Below are 24154 nucleotides of genomic sequence, written 5' to 3'. Positions count from 1 at the left end.
ATTTAAAAATGCAAGTTCTGGTGTAGTCTCGTGTGTATTTCAGGCTTAAAAATCAACACTAGATTTGTAAAGCTCACATATGAATACGAGATTGCAGTCCCATAACTGAAAAGCATTATATTGTATCATATAATTAACAGTGCCTAAATCTAAATATGGTTCTTTCTAAGCAAAGAGATGACAGAATTAGTCACGTGAAGGACTCCAAAAAAATGCCCAGGATAACTGCTATAAACTCCACAACATTCATGTAAGTTAGACTTAGAAGAATGGCTTTAAACCACAGAAGAAAATTGTCTACTTCCTCCTGATTGTGAAAGTAAGCTTGGCAGCAAAAACTGAGCAAGTTTGATTAAGTAATAAAAGCCTTCAACAATAACTCAAACTGACCACATTACTGTACTAATTAAAAATTAAGGTCTTGGTTAGATACCTGCATCTAACTTTTCTATTAAGTGGCTGAAGTCATAGTTCATATTAATTTAGACCCAGTTCACTCAAATATGTAGGGCCATCTGGCTAAAAATTCTGATTATACTGTAACACTATCTATACCACCCAAAGCCCAACATACCTACTTCCTGAATATAGACAGCTTGAGAAAATGACAGTTAAAAGATCCCAAAAGTTATGTAAAACTAGCTGAAGTATAATAAGATGTCTGATAGTATAATTTTGCCAGAATTAAGGGTAAGGAACAAAACAACAGGGAAATTCTTTTATGTCAAGTTCTACAGAACCTGCAGCCTTGAAGAAAGGGTTGCTGACCTATCTCAAAGCTATCCACACTCCCTCCTTGCTGCAGGTTTCCTTGGCATATCAAGCCCTTGCCCATTACCTTTCCAAGGAATTGCAACCTGAAAAATAGGGCATCTCCTAGTGCTGTATCATAAGGTACAGTTGGGACCAGAGCTTACATGAACAACACTATACTATCCCCACTATGCCTCTGTCGTTTCCAGCGTTGACCACTTGTGCCTGGGAGAGTGTTTTAAGATGCTCTTTTCTAGTGTAAATAAGTCAGAATTAGGCTTAAACTCTCACACCAGGGAACCAAACGTCTCCTTAGATGTTTTATATATTCCACATATTATTAAATAATGCCTACAGCCTGGAAAGCTCAACCTTAGAACACAGTACTCATTCTTCATTTTACAAAGCAGCTTCCAAGTCACCTCAAACCGCACTGACAGCAAAACCAAGTCATAAAACACAATCAAATTTCATGCATCTAACTGCACCACTGTCCAGCCTGAATACCAGTCTAAGACACACAGACACAGCTGAACACCTATTTTATTCATTGCCACCTATTTTATTCATTGCCTCCCTTGTCTTCAGCAAAATCAAGGCAAGACTCTAGTGTTCCTAGTCACCCATCTTTTACTCTTTGCTGTCATGTCAAGCCCACAGCTGCATATTTTCTTGACAACTGTGAATCAACTCCCACTCTGATGACTGATTCACAAACCAGAACAAGACGTGCTTACAAGAACTATTCTATTAACAACTTAAAACCAACCTGCTATCCCCAGCTGCTCGCTCCCCAGCAACATCACTCCAGACATGGCACTGTCAGTTAGATCAGTTAGTTACACTAACATACCACAGTCCAGATTCGTGGAAGTATCCAGGCTAAAAGAAAATTTTTTCTGGTTTAGTTTTTTCTGTTAAGCAAATCATTTAGCTGGGACAGCGAGAATAATAAGCAGAATAATGTTCCTGTTTGCAGACACAAAATTACAAGCATTTCAGGCATATGTGAATGATTTTAAAGACATCTATGCGACTCAGTATTTTGTTCCAAATAATAAAAATAAACCTATTAATACAGCTGGGGCACAACTCAGCAGAACACAGTATTCAACTGCTGTAGATGTCTCATACTGAGGAGTTCCCTGAGATGGAGAAGTGCCCAGAAGTTAAAACAGCTCACATTTTTGTTCTCCAAGGAATCAAAAGTTCTTGGCCAAAACATTAACATGATGCCCTGGGTGGGTCATCCGCAGAGATTAACCTAGGAACACCTCAGGGCAGACATGTGAGAACATGTAACCCATGAAGGTATCTCACTGCCTTGAGGACCAAACACGTACACAAACATGCTTGCCTTTGCGCAGGTGACAGAGGGTTTTGGCAGAACCAGAAATTAACGTGAAGGATAATTTAGACTACTTCAAAAGCTGCTCTCCAGCTGTCAGGTTATGCCATCCCCATTAAATACATGTGCCAAATTGGTTCTGGCGTGCTTAATTCTACCAGCTTTTGAATGATTAACCATGAGGGAAAACTTCTACAGACTTCTGTACTTCAGAAGAACTGACATACCAGAGAACTATAGGACTTGAAATAGTCACATCTTCCCCCCGCACCACATTAAAGGAAGCAACCCACAAAACCTGAGAAGAAAATAATTACATGGTTGAACAGCTAAGTGTGCCTTTGAACATATCCGGCTTTTTCAAAACCTTGATTGAAAGTGCTACTGGCAGCTGTGCTGTAAGCACATAGGTGTGGTAAGGAATGATTAGAAATTACCTATTCTCCTTCTCCCCAAACTATTTCCATATTAGCAGAGATATAGATGGAACAAGTTACAACAGAAGCAATTCCACAAACGTAGCAGAAATTGTTTCTGATCATGTGAGTATTTTGACTAATCAGATAAATACTTTCATAAGACACATACAAATTCAGAGCATATTTATAGTTTTCACAATTCTGAAAATGGCTACAGTGTTCTTGGAAAGTAATATTAATCTACACACAGAATTAAGATATCCTTGCATTGTAAACACAGTACTGTTCTCAAATTCACTGGGAAAATGCTAACACACTCCCCAAATTCTTAATTAGTGTGACCTTACAGAGTACATACTGAAAAGGTGACAAGAGAGAGCTTTTCAGGGACCATTTTTTTCTCAAAATCTACTAAAGATGCACACAGCCAATAAATGTTAAAATTGTTGGCAGCAATTTACACACACAGAAAATCCAATTCTGCCCTGAGACCTTACCTAAAATTTTGTCCTAAGATTTTACTTTCCCACACACACTACAGCAACAGTTTTTAAGTCCATACAAATGGAAAAGAGAAACAAATGCAATGTTACTAAATTTATAACGCATATCTTATTGCAAAACACAGTAACTGCAATGCATGGCCAAGTGTGTAACACAAAATTCCTACACCTCAACTTGATTTTAAAATTGTGATTTCATTTGTCTGCAAAAGCTTGAGTGATGCTTAGGTAATATATTTTTTTAATAGTTTGTTAAAATTTCTCTTGCAATTTTTGGTTAATTCGAAGCCTAGACTTCAAAGCCTATGATTAAGTCAACTTTTTAGATACACAAATTTTTTTTATCTTTGTAGTTACACTATAAAAATGGTAGAATATATAAATGCAAGTTTTTCAGTATGAATGCTAGTAAACAGGTGATATTTATTCCATACTTCCAGGGTCATAATGGAAAGTTACTCGTGTTTACCTTCCAAATAACCCACAGTTGTAACTATAATTTCCCCAAAGTTTTGTTAATTGCTTCCATTTGGCTCTTCCAGGAAAAAAAAACCCCAAACAACATCTGTCAGTTTTGGAAAAAAAAATCTGTAACTTTATGATTTGCATTCTTCCACTATACTGAGAAACAGGCAAGTAGTGACCATAAAATCCGACTAATATCTGAAAATTGGTTGAAAATTTACATTAATCCAAACTTATGAAATCATATTTTGAAAAAATATATGTCTCAATTAAGAACACCAGCACTATCAGGAACTCGCACAGTACATAGAATCACAATCACTACAATAGATGAAGGTACCTACAAACCAGCTCTTTATCATTAAAAATTAAAAGCAGTCAAAGCTTCATCTCATTCTTCTAATATCTTCTGAGGTAGGAAATGAAAACAAGTTAATCCAGTAGCTAGGCCTTATGTATAGAGAAGCAACAGCAGAGCTTCTAAAGAAACGGGGTTTCTATAGCATCTGATTCGTGCAAGAGAATGCAGATAATTGAGTAGGAAAATCGTGTTTGATGAGCTTCATTTAGCTTGAGTTCCTTTCATAAACAAGAGGGGTTGGGGGTGGGGGATTCATCAGCTACTCTACCAGAGTAAACCCAGGAGAGTAAAGCAATCTTTGTTTTATTTAAAACAAGGCTACAATTTTCTTTTTAATTACTTATGACTCAAATAGCTCTGAAAGGTTCAATATTTCAGAGGCAAGATCAAAACCAAACCAGATGGATATTAAAAAATATTATAATGCAATCTAAATGAGGCTTTCCACATTTCATGAGGTAAGAAATTTTTATAGTATTTCTTTCTCATCATCAAGTCTTTTCTATTTCATATAACGCAGAATTTCAGTCTGCCTCATTACAAGCAGTACACGAATTTTTCAAATAAGTGATTTTTTCCTGCAATGACAAGTCTTAAGTTAACTTTGTTTTCCTTCAACCAAATTAATTTCTATTCCCCAAACGGGCTTCATACTTGCAATCAGATTCAAAGTTAAACACCACTGAAGAAAACTGGTTTCTGCTGTTTAATATTATTTTACAAGTACGTACAATATATACAGGAAATCCTCCTACTTTTCACTTCAACAGTAATATCTTACAGAACTGAATTCTTGTTTTGGATCACTCTGCATATTCTTTATTTAAGTAGAGTATATTTTTAATACAACTTAAAGCACTTACCCTTCTAACCTGACATCAGGTAAAGATCTGTTGAGTGCAATCATTTCACTTGCCATTAAGTTAAACTGATTTATTTTAAACATTTCTTTCATTTTTTCTTGCTCCTCTTTCGGAATGACCACAGGCTTCCCCATCTCTCCAGGTCCTTCATGTGGTTTTTGTATTGGTTCTGGAACTAAGAATAAATAAAATGTTGGTAACTATTTTTATGCTTGCTTTTGTTTGTTTATATTTTATTTTACACTGTGGGAGTGTTCCTGTTTAGAACAGTTCTAAACACACCAGGTTTAAGTGCTATTCTTCAACACCAAAATTCGTTTGAAAAAAACGGTAAGGGTTTATATCTATCCATCATCATGTCCTAATTGATTTTACTGTTAACATCTGGAACAGGTGGCATTTATAGCCCTTGTTCTTTCACACACAAGCTCTTCAAGAAAAGCTGAATTTTCCTTTACAGGGATTTTAGTAAAGATTAAAGTAAAATTCTAACTTTACATCTATTTCCATATTTTTATTTTGACAGAACAACACTGGCATTTACAGCACCAAAGCCCTCAGTAATAAGCCCAGCTTCAAACTATCTTCAGTTTGCATCTAGGATAGCACTGTGTAATTCAAGCTTATGCCAAGAGCAAATAACCATGTGAAGAATAAAAATAAAGTTTAAAAAAACCAATCCTTCCATCCCTGCTGAAACATTAAGACAAAATATATACTTACTAGTAAGTGAAACATTTTGCTAGTTTGCATTTAGCATTAATTGGTTACAAGCACAATGTGTTTCTTGAGACACTTTCATTTTCAAGTACCTGAAGCAACTGCACTAGTTGCATTAACGCAGTAACATTCATCAGAGAAAAGCCTCCCACCAGAGAGATGCTTTCTTTTTACCAAACTCCCCTGGACTGCAAGTTCACCTATATAATAATAGAAGTTGCCAGCCAGCCACTAAAAATTGATAGAATCAGTATGTCCAAGAGCATCCTGAGCAGCTTCATTTATGTGCTTGTTTTAACTGTGGGCTAAAATGAGCAAACAGTTTGCTTTGCATCTTTGCCTCCTAAAAAAGAAAAGGTTGAACCCATAGCAGAACTTGCTGATTTGCAGTTACATAACCTTTTAAATTAGAATTTGTGCCTTTTGGGAGTAATCAACATAAAATTATGGTATGCAATAAGGCAATTATTTGGGCTTAATTTTATTTATTCAGCTTGGTTTTATCACATAGGCTATCATAACTTTTTATTACGTGTGCAGCAGTTAGTATATAGGTTCACTTGGGCAGAAAATTATTAAGTGACAAGTGTTCAACATACCCAAAATGATTAAACAAAAGCTATCAGAGTAATAGTTATATGCTGAAAAATGTTTAAAAATGATTATTCACCTTCAAGAGTTAATGTCTTATTGTACCATACTTGCTATTTAGAAGAGAAAAGAATTTCCTGTTTCATTTGCGCTTCCAGTTGTTTCTTAACTTTAACTAAACCAGTTAAACCAAATAGCTAAAATAACTGAAACTCATCTTCCACATCTGCAGATACTGCTGTTAGATGCTAGTTTAGCACATCGGTGAGTTGGATCCAGGTGTACAAATTCCACAAATTCATCAGTTGAGTATATATTTGCTAATGAAACTTAAACTACTTGATTACACATTCTACCTAAATAAAGTACTCCCTTTCTCCTGCAGAAAAATCCAGCAACAGCTAACTAGACCCAGAGAAATTTTACAGAACTCACTAAGTGCAAAAACGGGCAAGCTTGGTGTGCAAGAATAGAGACGACTTTCCCATAAGTGTTAACCATCATCTCTCAGGTTTCTGCATTTACAGTAACCCGTTTTTCACAAGAGTATAGTTGTCATATCAACACAAACCAAAAACATTCTCCCAAAATGACTAATACACAAGGTTAAACATTTAGACTACAGTGCTCTTTTGTCAGTTAACTACGAAAAAATATTTCTTTTGAAGGACTGCAGAAGTATGTCATCAGTACCTGTCTAACAGACAGTAATTTAATTTACAAGTACAAGTTTCAGAGCTTAATTAATGACTTGATCATCACCTGATGCAACAGGAAATCTAGTGCTGTTTTCCCAGACATTCCTCATTTGTGTCAGTAAACCATGAGTTTCAAAGATGCCTTGATCTTCATTAAAAGTCAGGAACTCTTTATGGACTACGGACTGCAAATTCCTTTTACCAGGCAATATGCCTGATTAAATACAGATACTTCAAAATCTAAGACCATCTAAAGATAGAAAGAGAGATGGATTCCTCCCTGACATGTCTTTAGGGGCCACAACAACAGTAAACTGACCAAAACACCAAGTCAAATCGCCTTTGGAGGAACCACCACAATTACAAGCAAGCTGTTTTGCAGGAAGGAGTTCAGAGCTTTGCCTCTTACACACACCTCGGCCTTAATAGAAAAAGACTGATTTATGATGAACAGTTCCTATTTTAAAATACAAATTCTCTGGTTTATGTCTTGAATCTGCTTACTCTTCTTCTTAGGAATTCCTTATGCAGATGAGAGTATTCAGAACTGAGTCACAACTTCGATATTCCATCTTTACCAAAGAGCTCAAAATTCAGAACACAAGGCCTTGATTGGCACTTGACAAAAATGACTGGTCCTAGTTTAAATTTGTCTTTGCCCCAAGAAGAGATTGTAAATAGCAAGTAGCTGAGATCACAAGACTCTTGCAAAACCAATCCTAGTCCTGAAAGATTTTTTTTTTCAGGGTTTCTAAAATGCACCTTGAGGGAAAAGAAAGGAAAAAAATTATTTTGTAAGTGTGTTTAGAAACTGCATCGAGTGCCAAAAATGGAAGTTCCTTTGCAGTCATACCTTTAAGAAGCCTGTAACTGGGGATAAGGAAAGACTCATTCGAGCTTCATTTAAGTCAATACCTCAGAGCTGACATACAGGATTCTTACAGAAATAAGACAGAGTTACACACAAAAAAGATCTTTTAGTTAAACCACAGTACTACCCGGGAATTTCTTGTTTACAGGAATGGTCCCTTTTTGTATTGTTGGAGAACTGCTTCAACCCTTTCTTGAAGTCTAGAACTTGTTTATACTTATCAGTAAATTCTAATCCAGGCTGTGAAATCTAAGTTGTAATGCTGAATCCCTCTCTGGAAGCAACAGTGCTCAAATAAATTCCTGTGAATTTCAGGCTTGGAAAAAACTTCTACATAACATGGATGATGCTTACTGAGGTTCAGTGATTTTTCTTTCCAACTCATAACAGCCTTTAAACTTACAGTAACAGCCTTCCATCATCAGCTATTACTCTTTGTGAACTCGACTGATGAACCATCAGTAATTACAAAAAGGGAACCACCACCCAGAAGATGTGCCAATAGAAAGAATAGCCGTGATGGTTTGGGCAAGAGGTATACACCATCCAGGTCAGCTGAGAAGCTCAGAATGGGTGAGACAGCCTCAGAGCTGAGCACTGGAGGGAGCTTCCTCCTGACCTACTACCCCCTCTCTGGGGTCATCATGGTAGGGAGAAGAAAGAGCAGCAGTATCAGCCAGGACAAGCATAGGCTCCCTCCAGCCACCATGGATGGATGCTGGAATCAATGCTGCTATGTGTTTTGATCCCACTTCCCCAGGCTACCTCCTGAAGCTACTACTGTCATCTTCTGCCATGGTGGAGGGGGTGGGCAAAAGCTTAAGCCTACAGCCAAATCATCCCACACAATTAGAGTCACCAGAGGAGAAATAGTATGATCCCAAACTACCCAGACATCATGCCAGGACCCCTTTTCCCAAACACCTCCACTCCAGCTCTCTCACAGCCTGGTAAATACCTGTCCATTTTCCACCTCACTTCTTGTCCCCTCATCTCCACACCCACATCATGTCAACTACCAACCCTCAATCTCTATGCTAGCTGCCACAAAGACTTTTATCCCACTCATCTTACAGTTCCCCATAATCACATACACAGGTTTTTTCTAGATTCACATTCACACTGCCTTACTTTTTTTTATTTTGAGCAATATGTAAGAATATACAGCAGCATATGACAATCCAATATTAGACACCTAAGCTGAAGCTCATGATTTAATGTACTAGTATATTATGCTATCAGTACCAATCAGGAAGATTGCCCAAAGGCAATTTAGACCATGGTTTTAAGTCTCATTCTGAAAAAGAAACTCCCTCCATTTTCTGTACTAAAAACCTAAGGAAAACATCCTTCTAACTTCATGAAAGCCTCAGCTGTCCAAAATTATCCTCAAAATCCTTTCCTCCTGCTGAAACACCTAAAGACTAATTTTTCCAACTAGGCAAGCACAGCCTAAAATAAACTTACAAATTCGTCAGAAAAAACATACTTATATGTCAAGTAGGTTCATTAAATGCCATGGAACTCTTCCACAAATTGCAAAGATAAGCTATATACCAGAGTGACATGGACAAAGAGACTATTAAATTCAGAACACTTACATAATTTATGCTGAACCAAGAAAACAAAATCAATTATGAAAATGAATAGTGGGAAAAAGTGAAGTGAAAAAGCAGATTGGGAAAAGCTTCACAGAAAAAATACCCTCAATGTTATCTGAGGAGATTCTAGGCATTCTGAGTGAGAATAAATCCATTATGAGCTCCAAATCAGTAAACTACTGGAACAAATAAGAATATCTAAAAGCAGGCAAGCAACTAGGTTAAAAGAAAGTGTCAGTGTCAACTATGACCATGGTTTCTAGAAGACACATTTCTGCACATACCTTTACTACAAGTCAGCTATTCAAAAAAACCCAAGGAAAATGTACACAACTATACACAAAGTTTTGTTTGGTTGGTTTGTTTGTTTACAAGCCAATAGGATATTAAAAAGATATCAGGCATTTAAACACAAAGGTTAAAGAAAGGCCAGAATGAAGACTGTACTAAGCTAAGTAAAACTTAGTCATAATACTAATCTTTAAAACCAGCATTTTTCCCTCACCTGAAGGATTTCTTTCAATGACTTTGTGTCAAGTCATCTGAACTTTCAACATCATCAATATATCAAACCAAGGCTGACATATATTGACTTCAATTGCTGCTTGCCAACAGCAAAGAAATCCTGTTAGCAAGACAGCTCTAAAGAAGCCTGGCATAAGTTATCTGCTTAGCATCACGTAAAAACTTTGTGGGAATCCAAAAATGGATCAATTCCTTAACACCATAATATCAGTCATCATCTTATCCTCAAGAAAATTTCCCAACTTCTGAAGACAATAAGAAAAAAAGAGAAAAGATTGAGTTCCTGTACAAGCTGTACTTTCTACATAACCCTCATTCATTTTCTTGTCTCTTTCCTGCTTATTGGAAAAGAAACCCAAAGGATGAAATGCAAGCAACTGAAAATTTAAGTCCTTTCTGCAAAACTCAGGTGAGCTATAACTTCTCTAAAACATTTGCATGCCCTTGTGGAAACAACAGTTCAGAGGCATTAAGCACAGAAATTCTACATTCCTATACATCGTTGTTCTCTGTGGAGATTTATCAGCCTGTTTTCATCATGGGAAAAACAGAACTAACATTTCCTAAACATCTCCCCAGTGTTATTCTGTAACAGAGCAACATTGTTAAAACATTTCAGAAAAATTTCCCAGTGAGGTCAAAGTTGTCTGTGCCAGACGCCACAGGTGAAAAAGTTTGTGATGGAAACAATTAATCTTGAATACAGCTGGCTGATCAGACTTAACACTGAGCATCACTGCATAAGTTTCCTACAGCAGCAGTAAAACATATGGGCACAGCCTTTCCAGTGAGAGAGGCACCATGCAACAAAATTAGATGTTTCACGAATGAACTGATGGCAGGAGCTTCCTCAGTGCTGAGAATTCTCCCTGCACCAACCCTTTAGCCCATGTGACCAACTATGATGACCTCCCTAAAATAGAGTTGGCAACGTGAGTGGTACTGCCTTTCAAAAAACCACACTCAGCTCATGTAACTGCAACCCAAAATCTACAATGGCAGTAACAAAACTGAAAGCTTATCTGAAGAGCTTTAGTATTGAATAATACAGCTCTCAATTCAAAGAAAAAAGTTACAAACATAAGCACGTGCATATGTGTGTATATACACACACCCCCTCATATTTGTCACTTCTACATCCAAGTTTATTCTAGTTATTTTCATAAATTTATTTTCATTACAACATTCACTGTTCCCTTATTGCTATAGTCACTGGCCAAATTTTTGCTTAGGTGGGTTTCTGGTTGGTTTTGGGGGTGTTTTGGTTTGGGGTTTTTTGATGTTTGGGGGGAGGGGGGATTGGGGGAGGGGGTTTCTTTTGGGTTTTTGGCAGGGGGACAAGTAGGCTTTGTTCTTTGTTTGGTTTGTTTTACCTCCAAGTCTAGTGAAGTTAACAGTGCCTTTGCTTCCTCACTGATGGAAACCTGGAACATCCTTTCAGCTATGTTAACATAGCTTACATTCCTGACCTGCTTGCTGCATAGTTTTATTATTCTTCATATACATTTCTGCTAAAAATTCTACACCTTAAGTAAGCATTTAAGTCTGCAACATACATCTCAGGCAACATGCTTAATTCCTAGTCATTCAAAGAAACATTGAATATTCCACAACACCTAAATTCTGATGCAATGCTACATTGCTGGGGCAAAAAGAAAATCCAATGTTTAAAAGGAGTGCAATTTTAAATGAGCATAATTTGAAGATTACTCAGGCAGAAAACTTACCATCTCCAGCAGGCAGGCCTCGTTCTTTTTTCTCATCACATTTGTTGCATTCACTGAAGTACAGCAATAGAAACATGTCCAGAAGGACCCAAACCAAAGAGGTGGCAAGGACCACCTTGCAATATGCAAATTTTTTCATGGCACTTTAAGTCAAATACAAAAATAAAAAAGTATAAATAAAAATATCAACAGGTTTCTTTAATCCAGTTTGAGAGACCACGTTCTATATCTGGAACGAAAAAGAAAAAAGTCAAAAAGTTACTAAGGACAGCAGCTAAAACTAGAGATTTTAACCACATTTTAAAGGTAACAATTCAATTACCAAATGCTGTACATATCAAAATGAGTGTTCTATGCACTTCAATGAGATTAAGGGAACAGGATCAATTAAAGCAGCATTGCTCCAGTCTTTCACTATGTTAACATTCATGACCTGAAACATTAAAATGAGCGACCAAAACAGAGTGCTCTGCAGAGCCACTGGAGAACAGGGTAGGCACATCTAATGAAATTAAAAGGAACTCTGGACTCTTTGGAAATCAGAACAAGCTAAATAAATGAAGCCTAGGAACATTTCAGAAGCAAGGTATCCCTGCTCCTGCCAGGTAGTCCCTGCTGACTTTCTGGGCCCATCACTAGGAATTCTAGCCTACAAATGCCTGTATTTTACATGAAGTCCAATGACACATTACACCTTCATCACAAAGACAAATGCCTGCTTTCAGCAAACGTAAAGAAGGATCCCTTACAGTAAAGTTAAACAGTAAGCAAAGTGAAGAACATACACAAAAGCCACCATGATCACTTACTAGGCATTCAAAGCCAAAGGTACCAATTAATAATTCTGATGCTTGAAGTTATTTAATAGTTCAATGCTTGATTACAGAGCAAACTTCTATAATTTTTCAACATGTATATATTAAAATTTTGGAACGCCAACCTCTGAAATTCTCTTTTGTCCTACTCAAATTACATGCAAATTTTGTTACAAGGACTTCTTATTCCCATGACTGATGATTGGGTAGGGCAGATTCAAGAACAGCTTTGGATTTGCTCACTTATACGAAGATACGGGGGGTTAATTATTTTTTTTTAACCAAAAGGTTCCTCACCAGTGCTGAGGTGTTTCAACAAAAAGTACCCCAAAGTATTTCCCAGTGGAAATAGCTTACTAGTTAAAAAACAGGACTGCAGACACTCTTAACTTATGAAATAAACTAAGATCCTTCAAAAACACACTAGAATTTTGAAATAGACATACACACAGTTTCTCTTACATGCTTTCAGCCTAAACTGAAGAATTTATTGGAAAAGAGAATTTTAATAATAAGTCATGATTATGCAAAAACTTCACAAGAAAACCTGTATCATAAGACTACACTTCCTCTAGTATTTGTCATAATTTCATTCCTGCCTCACCGCTTCTTGAGGGAAAATACTATGACATCCCTCTTCTAAATACAGCTTATTTCTTTACATTGGCAGCAGAGACATTCATGTCTCCATGCATGCCTACACTCAAGTAGCATCAGTTTGGATGGCCTAGCAATATAGGAGCCTGTAGCCTTCCACTTGTACAAGGCTAGAAGGGCGTGTACATCTGTGCTTCCTCCATAGGTGCGCATCAAATCCAAGAAAGAGTTTTGTTTGGAATTATCTCAGTTTGCACCTATATAGTTTTGGTATACAGAGATGACTATATAAACGAAGAACTGCGAAAGTATCTGTAATTAACAACTTGATGATAAAACAGCAAATGAAATTACAATGAAACGTTAAGTGACAATGTTACAAAAAAAATCCTAGGGGTTGGTTGTTTGGGTTTTTGGGTGTGTTTTTTTTAATATACACAAGGATGGGCCTGAACTCTGGATCTCAGACTTGCACTATAAAGCGCTTTAAAACCATCAGAAACCAAACCATCACTACGCCATTACACAGTACCTGCTTTCTCAAGTGTTTTTTGAACATCTAAGTCTTGTCATTTCAAAAAGGATAAAGAAGGCTTAGAAAGGACAAGTGAGAAGGGCGAAAGGATGAAGACAAGGAATATCTTCATTATAAGATGTAAGTGAAGTGAGTAGCATTCTTCCCGACTGGAAAATATGTAACCTAAATCAAGTGGCAGGTCTATAAAATCAAAAGCTGCATGGAGATGGTAAGTAGAGAACAACTGTTGCCTGTTACTCCTACTTTTGTATTGGTACAAATCAAGTGAATTTAGCAGGGAGACACCAAAAAAACAAAAGGAAGGTATTCCCCACAATGTGTAGTTATGCAGGGGAACTGCCTGCCACAGCACGCTGCCAGTGCTGCAAGTCTATTCATCAGCTATTAAATACCAAATCCTCACCCCTATTTCAGGCAGTCCCTGACTGTGAACCTCAAGTCACTGCATGCTAGGAGAGTACAGCAAGGAAATATCATTACAATTTCCCGTTCTCTTCCCTAGATATGCGCTATCAGCCAGTAGCAGAAACAAATACTGTATACAGACAAAATCTGTCTGGCATGGTACGACTGTACTTAAACTCTCCATACAATAGGTTTCTTCTTTTGCTCTAAATCGAGACACCACAGAAATGATCTGGCAAAAAACCAAGTCATACCGCCACCCTGCTTGTACCTAAAGAAAATGAATGCTAGTAAAAAAAAACTTTTAAAAGAAAACTAAATAATTTCTTATAATCTCAGACTTGAAGTTCAGACTTACAAGATATCAGGCTATAAAAAAAAGTGTAAAACACAGGAGCACAGTGCGTAGGGGTCCTCAAATTAGCAAGACACCAGGAAGACAACTGTTATCTAGGCTCTGTCCATAGAAACACCAATTATAGCAAGTGTTTTAAAATGCATAGGCTGGCATATCTGCTTCTAATGCAAGAAATTCCTTTGAGAGTCCAGTGAAATGTCAAAGAGACTTTGTGAACCCTCTCAATCCTTTGAGGGTCAGAGAAGTGATCAAGAGGCAGCAATGCCAAGTTCAACATACACCAGGTACCATAAATAAGGCCCTTCCCTGTACCTTCAGACAAACGCTCTCACCATCTCATGAATTAAAGCCAATGGTAAAAATATGGTGTATGACAGCACTCCCACTGTCTGCTTACCAGCAAAAATCAGGCAGTACAGTAGTTAAGCAGAAGGGCCCAGGAACTCTTCTGAATTGCTCTTAGCATACCAGAGTCTTGACCCAGACAGACCTCTGGAAGAAGATTCCACCATCCAGGGCTCAGGCTGTAGAAAACACTAGGTCCTCCCTGGTGCTGCAGCAGTGGTGGTGGTCTCACTCATGGGAGGAGTGTTCTGCCTGAGGTGTTGGTTCTTCAGTGGAAGGAGCTACAGGACAAACTGGGCAGACTGGTATACCATGAGCAAGGGTGAACAGTAAGCAAACAGGTCTTCACAGAGACCTTGCAGCACCACAAGTCTGAGCCCCATGATGCAAGGAAGAAGAGACAGCTAGGCATTGCACTCAAAGGATGAGTAGATGGAGATTCCCAAGATGTGCACTGAGTGAGGGACAAATCCAGGAAATTAGTGACTTGTGGCAACAGAAGGAAAGCCTGCAGATGTACATTTCCAGAACAGTTATACTGCCTACGTTGCTGCTGAAAGACTGGTGAGTCTGCCCAATTTCAGCTCTTAGACAATCGCCCCTTGGCTGTTCATTCATGTATGTATCAATGATCCTGCCCAGTGTGAACCTGAGCACATGAGCCATGACTGCAGAGCTTGGGGTGGGTAGAGTGTAGCAGGCCGGGGACCCAGATACTGCTCTCCTCAATTGGTCGAGTGGGAGGACAACATTCAGGCAGGAGTGAACACACCCTATCAACACCTGGCTGCACGGATGGTGTCAAAGGCAGGCTTCTAAGACCACAGAACCTGCTTTGGGGAATGAGGGCTGCTGGCCAGGTTCTGTGTGAAGAAGTGAGGCAAGCAGCATCATGGAGAGGCTCTTGCACTACTGCAATAATAGAAATTGGAAGAGGAGCTACTTTGAAGGAATATAGAAACATCCCCTGAGCATGTGGGGAGGCACTCAGGGAACACTTGAGTTCAAGGTTGGAAGAAACAAGAGCAGGAACAAGAAAGGCATCTGTAAGGACACTAGCAAAAGAAAGGCTGAAAATAACGCAGGTCCACTGCTCAGTGGGGCAGCAGACCTGGTGGCAATAGGTATGGAAAAGGCTAAGATACTCAGTGTGTTTTTTGCCTCCTTTGTTACTGGATGACCCAGACCACAGTCTAGTGGCAGAGTCTGTGGGAGTGAAGCTTCACATGCAGTACAGACAGACTGAGTCAGGGATTTCTTAAGCTACTTGAACGTGTGCAATTCCATGGCACCAAGCGGGAGGCATCTGAGGGTACAGACCAATCTTACTGCAGGGTCATTCTCTATCATCTCTGAAAGGTGACGGTGGTCCAGACTATTGCCTCGGGAGTAGGAAAAAAGCTATCAAGATGGAAAAGAAAGATCTGGAGAACCATCTGCTAGTTAGTCTCCATTCAGTCCCTATAAAGATTATAGAACAAATCCTCCTGGAACCTGCATACACACACACAAAAAAACCCCAAAAGGGCAATTGCGAACAAACAGTACAGAATCATCAAGGGCATGTCATACTTGACCAACCGGGCAGCTTGCTTTAAGGAGAGGTCTGTTAAATTGCTTCTATTGCTTGTTTGCAGAGAGCTCATTACCATCAGCTCACCAGTAAATAGGTCAGTTTGAGGATAAAAAGTGTTACCTAGTTTCAATGTTATAAAAGCAAATATATAAAACCATTCACATCAGAGGGTCAATCCATCACCTGTAGAAAACAGGTGTATTCAGTGTCTTCTTCATAGAAACATAACTGCATCTGGCAAAATTTATCAGGCAAAAAAATATTCAGGAGCTCAAGGATGCCAGTACTCTGCTGTTCAGAAGTTAATATAAGAGGAATACTCTTCATTGGGCTACACTTGTTTAACAGATTTTGAAAGGTTTTAGTATTCAAAAGTCACATGTTCAGTACAATTCAGCAACAGTAAAGTTCCGAAGAAGCGATGAAAGAAAACACCATACTAGTCTGAGCAGTATGAGAACAATTCATTAAAGGCAAACCTACTCTTCAGAAAAATCTGAGAAATGTAGGTCAGTAAAATAAATTTTTATTCTTCTTTCTCTGTGTAGGAAGACTAAGCTTTGAATTCATTAGAAGTGAATTTTCAATTCTTAAGTCAATTTTTTAAAATGCCATTTGAAAAAAAACCTATTATGTTTCTAAAACTGGTAGGCCTTGGAATGAAGTAAGAAAAAACCAGAAACATAGGAGCAGCTGACAACACTTGAAAAACAAGGATGAAGTTCATACACAAAAGGCAGAAGTTATTGGCTCATAAAGGCTTTCCTACAGATAAATTAGAACGCATAAATATGTTTATAAAAGTAGAAGCTCTTGTGAGATGAAAATCCAGCTCATCACATAGAAAAGCAATGCCAGAAATGGAACAACAGGTATGTACTCCATCCACAGTTTTGTCAAATTGTTTATAACTGTATGCAACTAAGTCACTGTGCACATGAACCTCTGATTCTCCCAATTTAGAATCATAAAATAGTTTGAGTTGCAAGGGACCTTCTCATGTAAGAAGTCTTTACTTAACCTCTAAACTTCTATGATTAGTTCTAATTACTTCTACTGATATATAGTAAGGAAATGACATTTCTAAACAGAGTAGAAACATTTTTAAAAACCAAGCTGCTCTGTCAGTTACTGCAAGAATATTAAAAGACATTGCTATTTTAGTACCTATATTTTTCAGAAACATCTTAACTACAGTCATTTGACTCCTGAAAACAGTTTATAATTTTGCAAATTAGTGCTTAACAGTTTCTCAAATGAGCTTGTAAGCAGCATGTACTATCGTACTATCTTTATTAAACCTCCTCAAAATTTTCCAAGAAATCAAGGAAGCATTTGGTCAATGCTTTCAAGCAGTTCCCACTACTACACAGTCCTTCCTCATTCTCCTCCTAATCAGCACTATTCAAATAAAACTGATCATTTGCAGATTAAGAACTACCTAGCATGGCCCAAATATTAATTGTACTAGAAATATAGTTTACCTCCATTTAATAAAGATGAAATATGTGCAAATTAATTGCAACCGGGACAAGGACATGGAGACTATCAAACCCAAGAAGAAATAAAACCAACTGAGATTACCTACTCTGGTAAAACCAGGATGGCCTCTATGATCCCCTCTTGTAGGCCCCAGAAAGATCTGCAATGTGAAACTTCAAAGTATGACAGCAGAAAAGTCTGGTAATTTATGACACATACCAGCTGAAACAGACATAAACGCAAGGATATTCAGAAGGACAGCAAGTTGTCTAGACATATATGGTTAGTTTAATATAACAAAGTATATTAATACTGCATTAACATAGTATAAATTAATGCAGTAATTAACACAGTCTATAGTATATAAAAAATGCAAATGTTTCTAGAACAGACTGAGTGATTGATCAGGGATATAAATAGATCAGAAGTTGAATAAAAGCAATACAATTTTGATAAAATTAGAAAACAGCGTAAATTTCAACCTGTAACTGCCTTCAAAGTTACTGCTTTCAGCTAGTGTAAAACTCTTAAAATAACTCCCACACAGAAAACTTATTTAAGGTGAGGAAGATCAGGATTAATACAAAAAAATAATATGGATAAACAAGATGATTACAAGAAAGACTGTAAAGGCTCATAAAAATACCTTAGTAGGCTGACAAGAATGCACCTGTGATAATCTGGCAACTGTTTTCTTTAATAATCTTGGTGCTAGATCTAGATGGGCAATCTTAAAACCTATTGCCGTTAGAAAGGAACAAGTGATAAGGTAAGAAGAAATATGGTTTTGTGAACTGGAATAAGAAAATCGAGACTACATTTAACAAAATGCATTCAATAGTATGCATTGGAATATGTAACTTCGCTACCAGCTGAAGAGTTTCAATAAAGCAAAGGCACATAAGGGTGACGCTGTGGGCTGCCACTGTCACCCAGTCATGGATAAAAGGCCAATGAGATTTTTTGATGCATCATTTACGTATTCTCCTTAGATAAAAAAAACAGAAACCACTGTACGATGCACCAGTATTTTACAAGGGAAGGGCAGAGAGAGCTGTGTATTTGACAAAGATGTTGTTTCAAAGCAGAGCCCTGTGGATTTACAGGAGACCACTGCAGGGGACCGGACACAGCAATCGAAGCAGTCCTTTCTACTCCCACTCTTCCATCCTGGAATTCATAGAAGAGTAATGAATACAAGTGAAAAGACTTAAATTAATTGCTTCCAGAAGCAAACACAGATGCCAGACCTTTGTCATAAAACTCCTCCATACCAGCTCCGTGTTTAGGGTGGGATTTTTTCTTTTTCTTTCTCTTTTTTTTTGTTGATGGTTTTTTTATTCTGTTTTTAAGTTGGTCTTTCAGAAGTAAAAAAGAAAAACACAACCCAAAAAACCAAACACAACCCAAAACAAAAACAAATATCCACACTCATGGATTCCCCTAATGCCATATTCTCCCAACAGATTGTTTCTGAGAATAAAAGATTTGAGGAGTTCTGTAAATAATGAAAGTTACCTTTTCCCCCCCAGTTGTATTCAATATTTTTTAGACTGACTTTAAGAAAGCCCTATATCGCTTGCAGGAAGAAACTGCAATGAGCAAGGTTTCAAAGGACCAGATGAACAATATTTGAATCAAATAAAAGTTCAAAACCAATTTAATCCACAGATTTTGGATTTACATTCTTTTTTACAACTATTTTTGCTATACAAGAAAGAATAAATTGATCCAGGAGGGAGACAAAATATTCCCTATCAGAATATCACTGTAAATATTACAAGAGCTCAAGATGATAGCTGAAATCCAGAAACCAAGAATACAATAAAAGTACATGGACTGCTGTCATATAAACAGCTGAGATTCACTAGACTCCTGTTCTATGACTTTAAAGTAGCTTTCAAATGACTGAAGCAACAATTTCATTTTTCCATCTGCTCTCCAGGTTGAATGAACATTATTTAATGAGAGGCTTATTCAGGGATCCTTCAGACATTTCCATTTTCACAACTACTTTTAGATTTAAAATACACTTCTGTAATGCCCAGTGAACAATCAGTAGACTTTATTTAATATTGCCCATATTTATAAGAGACGCCTATGCATCTTTTTATAGTACTGCTTCAAATATTAGGAGTACATCATTAGTTCAATTTAATTACAACACAACGAAAGGAATACACAGATATATAGTGAAGCCAATAGCAGTAAGTTTTTGCATAGGCATTAAGTTATTGGCTTTCACAGTACTGGCAGGGAAGTTCAAACCCCCATTATTCACCTCTTTTCCTTCTTACATTGAACAGCAGATATTGCTTGTCCTGACAGCCACAGAATAGGCAATCCTTTTAGGAAAGTAGATTTATAAGCCAATAGACAGTTATTTCTTTTCCTGAAACAACTGTAGTCTTAAATTGGGCTACTGACACGTCAGATGCTGACAGAGGGAAAACATTCCTCTTTAAAGCCATAGCTACTTCACAGACACACTCTGGGAGAGCTACGGAGTGTGCTTGACTTAAAGTAACAGCCAGCTAGAGAATACAGGCAGTATTTTCATCAGCGAGTACCACAGGCAGCATGAAGACAATGAGCGATTCACGAATGAAAAGCTTCTGTTAACAGCAGCAAGAGAAGATTTTAATGTCAGTGTATGCAATGCACCGAGCTCATAAATCCCCAGAATACAATAATTTAATGGCTGAAGATGCATCAGTAAGACCTATTCGAGCATTCTGCTACCCTTTACAGAGGCCTAGAAGGCTGAGGTGGGATTTTCTTTGGTTTCTTTTTGGAAGATTCACAGTTGGTGACCCAGCACTTAGCTTTTTTAGTACAGCAACACTCCAGCCAATCAGCATCCCAGATCTATAAACTGACTCCAGTCCTTAATAAATCCCTGAAGAGCTGTGCTAGCTGGTCATCCAATCCCTACACCGCAGGACTGGAAGAGGAAAATCCAGGTCACATCAGCACAGATATTCTAGGTGAAGACCTCCATTTCCTCAAGAAAAAACATTGTCACATGAGCTACAGACCTTGCAAGTTCATCATTACTCAGAACAAACAGTTTTAAAATTAAATTTTAGCTTCCCTATGAGGGCTAAATGCCTGTTCCAAGGCTCTTTTAAGAAATAAAAAGCTGAACTACCCAAAATTTATATTAAAATGGGGTAGTGTCACAGTAGTAAAGATTAGGTTATTAGTATATTATGTGCTGTCTGCAACAAAAACCTGTAAACACCTCCACATATTTTAGGTACTCAGGCTTGTGACATGAGGTAACACAGCATGAAGGCTTCTAGCCAAAAGCAGCATCACTTGGCCTTACTAGGCATATGCTCACTAAGACCAAAATGCATGCAAACAGTCAAGAACTTCTGATAATCAAGAAGTCACACATTCCAAAGACTTAAATCATCTGACAGGTGCAAGATGAGCTGTAAGTAGAACAGGCTAGCTGACAGGACTTGTTTTAAAGTTAAAATTCCTGCTGAAAAAAAATTAGATTCACTATTGCAAGCAATCTTTAAGAAATCACATGCACTAGATTAGACTATGTGGAAGTATAAACACAGTAAGCTGTTACATATTCTCAATGCTCATATTTTCCATCTTCCTTTATAATGCTTCTGCATAGTCCAAAAAATCAAATTTACTTCCAACTTTTTTTTAAGTTCTACATTAAAAAGCCATGGAATCATATAATCATAGATTGGTTTGGGTTGGAAGGGACCCTTAAAGATCATCTAGTGCAACCCCCAAAATGCAAACTCAGTTTTTACCAGCTGAGACTGAGCTAAAATAAGGATAGTATTTATCAATAGATCACTCTTCATACAGATATATCAAGTACTCAGTAGAATTTTCTGCAGATGAAACTTACTTCAGTCTGCACATGTTGACAGTTATGAATGTCAGGTTGCATTTGTTTGAAATATTTTGAAGAAATAAGCAGATACTCCTTGCAAACACTGATGAACACAAAGGGGGCTAGAACTTACTCTCTGTTCTGCTATTAAGATAGAAGTTAGATGAGAAGAAAGCCAGCAACTCTAAGTATTAAAGAATCACAATTTTCAAGGAGAGACTACTTAAGGACAGATGAATCCACCATCACCAAGCTAGTTACACGTTTTTCACAGACAAAGAACTAAGCAGACTATGAACAATCAAGGGAATAATCCTTTACAACACAATCTTGAAACCTTCCTTGTATGTTAGGAGAAACTGAAATCTTGCAAGCTAAGCCTCAAATGTTCAAAAATATCCAACCTCCATAAAGCTTTGCTTATTCTTTAGATATGTATCAAAGCCAAAAGCTAGAGTGGAATAAAATTGTTCATTAATTCTTCAAACACTTTTAAAGACAGCAGAAAATTACATAGGCAAATAGTCATCATTAAGGATGAATCACTAATGGGCAAGAATTTGAATTAAAGAAAAGCAGAGTCAGCTAATTAGAAAAAGAAAAGATTATAAAGGAGATTTCTGGAAACACAGGGTAAATTGCAGTGAACAGATTCAACCATCTTTATGTAAGTAACTGCAGAAACCTCTAATGCTGAAAACATTCTATTGTAAGTTTAAAATCCAGAAGGGGAACTTGAAGAAACACCAAATTCATTCAAAAAACATTTTTTCTGTCTACAATATATGTGGAAAGTATTAAAAAAACTGTTCTAGAAAAGCTTTGAAACAGTACAGGTAGAGAAAAACTGATGTTATATGCTGGGGCCTAGGGTGTTTATCCTAGAGAAGCTGGCTGAATTCTGCCTAGAGTAACCGCAGACCTTGCTGACAAATTAAATACAGGCAGATAGCAAGCTCAAAACCACTGACTAGGACAATGCATGTGACTAAACATGAAGACTTAAAGAAATAGGAAATATAATTTGACGAAATAAGGATGACAATCATTTAACACATGGTGGGTTACATTATCTCAAAGAAAATGAGGAATTGTAAAGAATTCAAAGGTTTTGTTAACAAGCTTTACTTCCCTTCCCAACTACGCAAGGAAGAGAAGAAATCAGCATGGCTGAGTCAACACATGCTGGTCAAACTAAAGAGCAAGAGGGAACTGCACAGGCAGTGGAAACAGGGACTGGAATCCTGAGAAGACTATAGGGATGCTGCCCAGTTCTGTAGGAATGGGGTCAGGTGGGCCAAGGCACAACTGCAGCTCAGTTTCGCAAGAGATGCAAAGAATAAGAAGGGCTTCTACACGTACACCAACCAGAAAAGAGGAGTTAAAGAACGTGTACACCCCCAAAGAATAAGAATGGAGGACTAGTATCAACAGATTAGGAAAAGGCTGAGGTACTCAACAACTTTTTTGCCTCAGTCTTCATGGCAACCTCTTTTCCCACACCTCCCAAGCCAATGGACTGCAGGATGGAGACCTGAGGGGTAAAGTCCCTCCCACTATAAGAGAAGATCAGGATTGTGACCACCTAAGGAACCTGAACATACCCAAGTCTATGGGACCTGATGAGATGCATCGCAGAGTCCTGAGGGAATTGGCTGTTGTAGTTGCCAAGCCACTCTCCATGACATTTGAAAAGTCATGGCAGTCGGGCAAAGTCCCTGGGGACTGGAAAAAGGGAAATATTATGCCCATCTTTCAAAAGGGTAGAAAGAACAACCTTGGGAGCTACCATCCCATCAGCTTCACCTCTGTGTCTGGGATGACCATGGAACAGATCCTCCTAGAAGCTATGCTAAGGCACATGGGGGACAGGGAGGTCATTCGAGGCAGCCAGCACGGCTTCATCAAGGGCAAGTCCTGCCTGACCAACCTAGTAGCCTTCTATGACGGAGTGACTACATCAGTCGGCAAGGGAAGAGCTACGGATGTCATCTCTCTGGATGTCTGTAAGGCCTTTGGCATGGTCCCCCACAGCATCCTTCTCTCTAAACTGGAGAGATATAGATTTGATGGGTGGACTGTTCGGTGGATAAGAAACTGGTTGGATGGTTGCATCCAGAGGGTAGTGGTCAATGGCTCAATATCTGTATGGAGGCTGGTGATGAGTGGTGTCCCTCAAGGGTCTGTACTGGAACTAATACTGCTTAATATCTTCATCAATGACAGAGACAGTGGGATTGAGTGCACCCACAGCAAGTTTGCAGATGACACCAAGCTGAGTTGTGTGGCTGACATGCCTGAGGGACAGGATTCCATCCAAAGAGACCTGGGCAAGCTGGAGAAGAGGACCCATGTGAACATCATGAGGTCCAGCAAGGCCAAGGGCAAGGCCCTGCACCTGGGTTGGGGAAACTCCCAATACCAATACAGGCTGGGGATGAAGGGATTGAGAGCAGCCCTGTGGAGAAAGACTTGGGAGTACTGGTGGGTGAAAAGCTGGACATGAACCAACATGTGCGCTTGCTGCCCAGAAGGCCAACCGTGTCCCGGGCTGCATCAAAAGAAATGTGGCCAGCAGGTCAAGGGAGGTGATTCTGCCCCTCTGCTCTGCTCTGGTGAGACCCCACCTGCAGTGCTGCATCCAGCTCTGGAGCCCTCAGCACAAGAAGGGCATGGAACTGTCGGAGCAGGTCCAGAGGAGGGCCACAAAAATGATCCGAGG

The 24154-nt window shown here is 38.3% G+C and overlaps 1 protein-coding gene across 3 annotated transcripts in view; it reads right to left on the bottom strand.

Annotated features, from left to right (window-relative positions):
• GALNT1 (polypeptide N-acetylgalactosaminyltransferase 1) overlaps positions 1–24154 on the bottom strand; it is an 88547-nt gene that overhangs the window by 33681 nt on the left and 30712 nt on the right. For all 3 annotated transcript variants that reach the window (XM_064443274.1, XM_064443273.1, XM_064443275.1), the window contains 2 exons: positions 11446–11674; positions 4713–4887 (listed from right to left, as the gene is read on the bottom strand). In XM_064443274.1, coding sequence (XP_064299344.1) covers positions 4713–4887; positions 11446–11584 — 314 coding nt within the window. In that variant the 5' untranslated portion in view covers positions 11585–11674. The remainder of the gene's footprint in view (positions 1–4712; positions 4888–11445; positions 11675–24154) is intronic.

This window comes from Phalacrocorax carbo, chromosome 2 (genome assembly GCF_963921805.1).
Source record: "Phalacrocorax carbo chromosome 2, bPhaCar2.1, whole genome shotgun sequence".
Taxonomy (NCBI): domain Eukaryota; kingdom Metazoa; phylum Chordata; class Aves; order Suliformes; family Phalacrocoracidae; genus Phalacrocorax; species Phalacrocorax carbo.
This window is presented reverse-complemented; position numbering and strand designations above follow the sequence as displayed.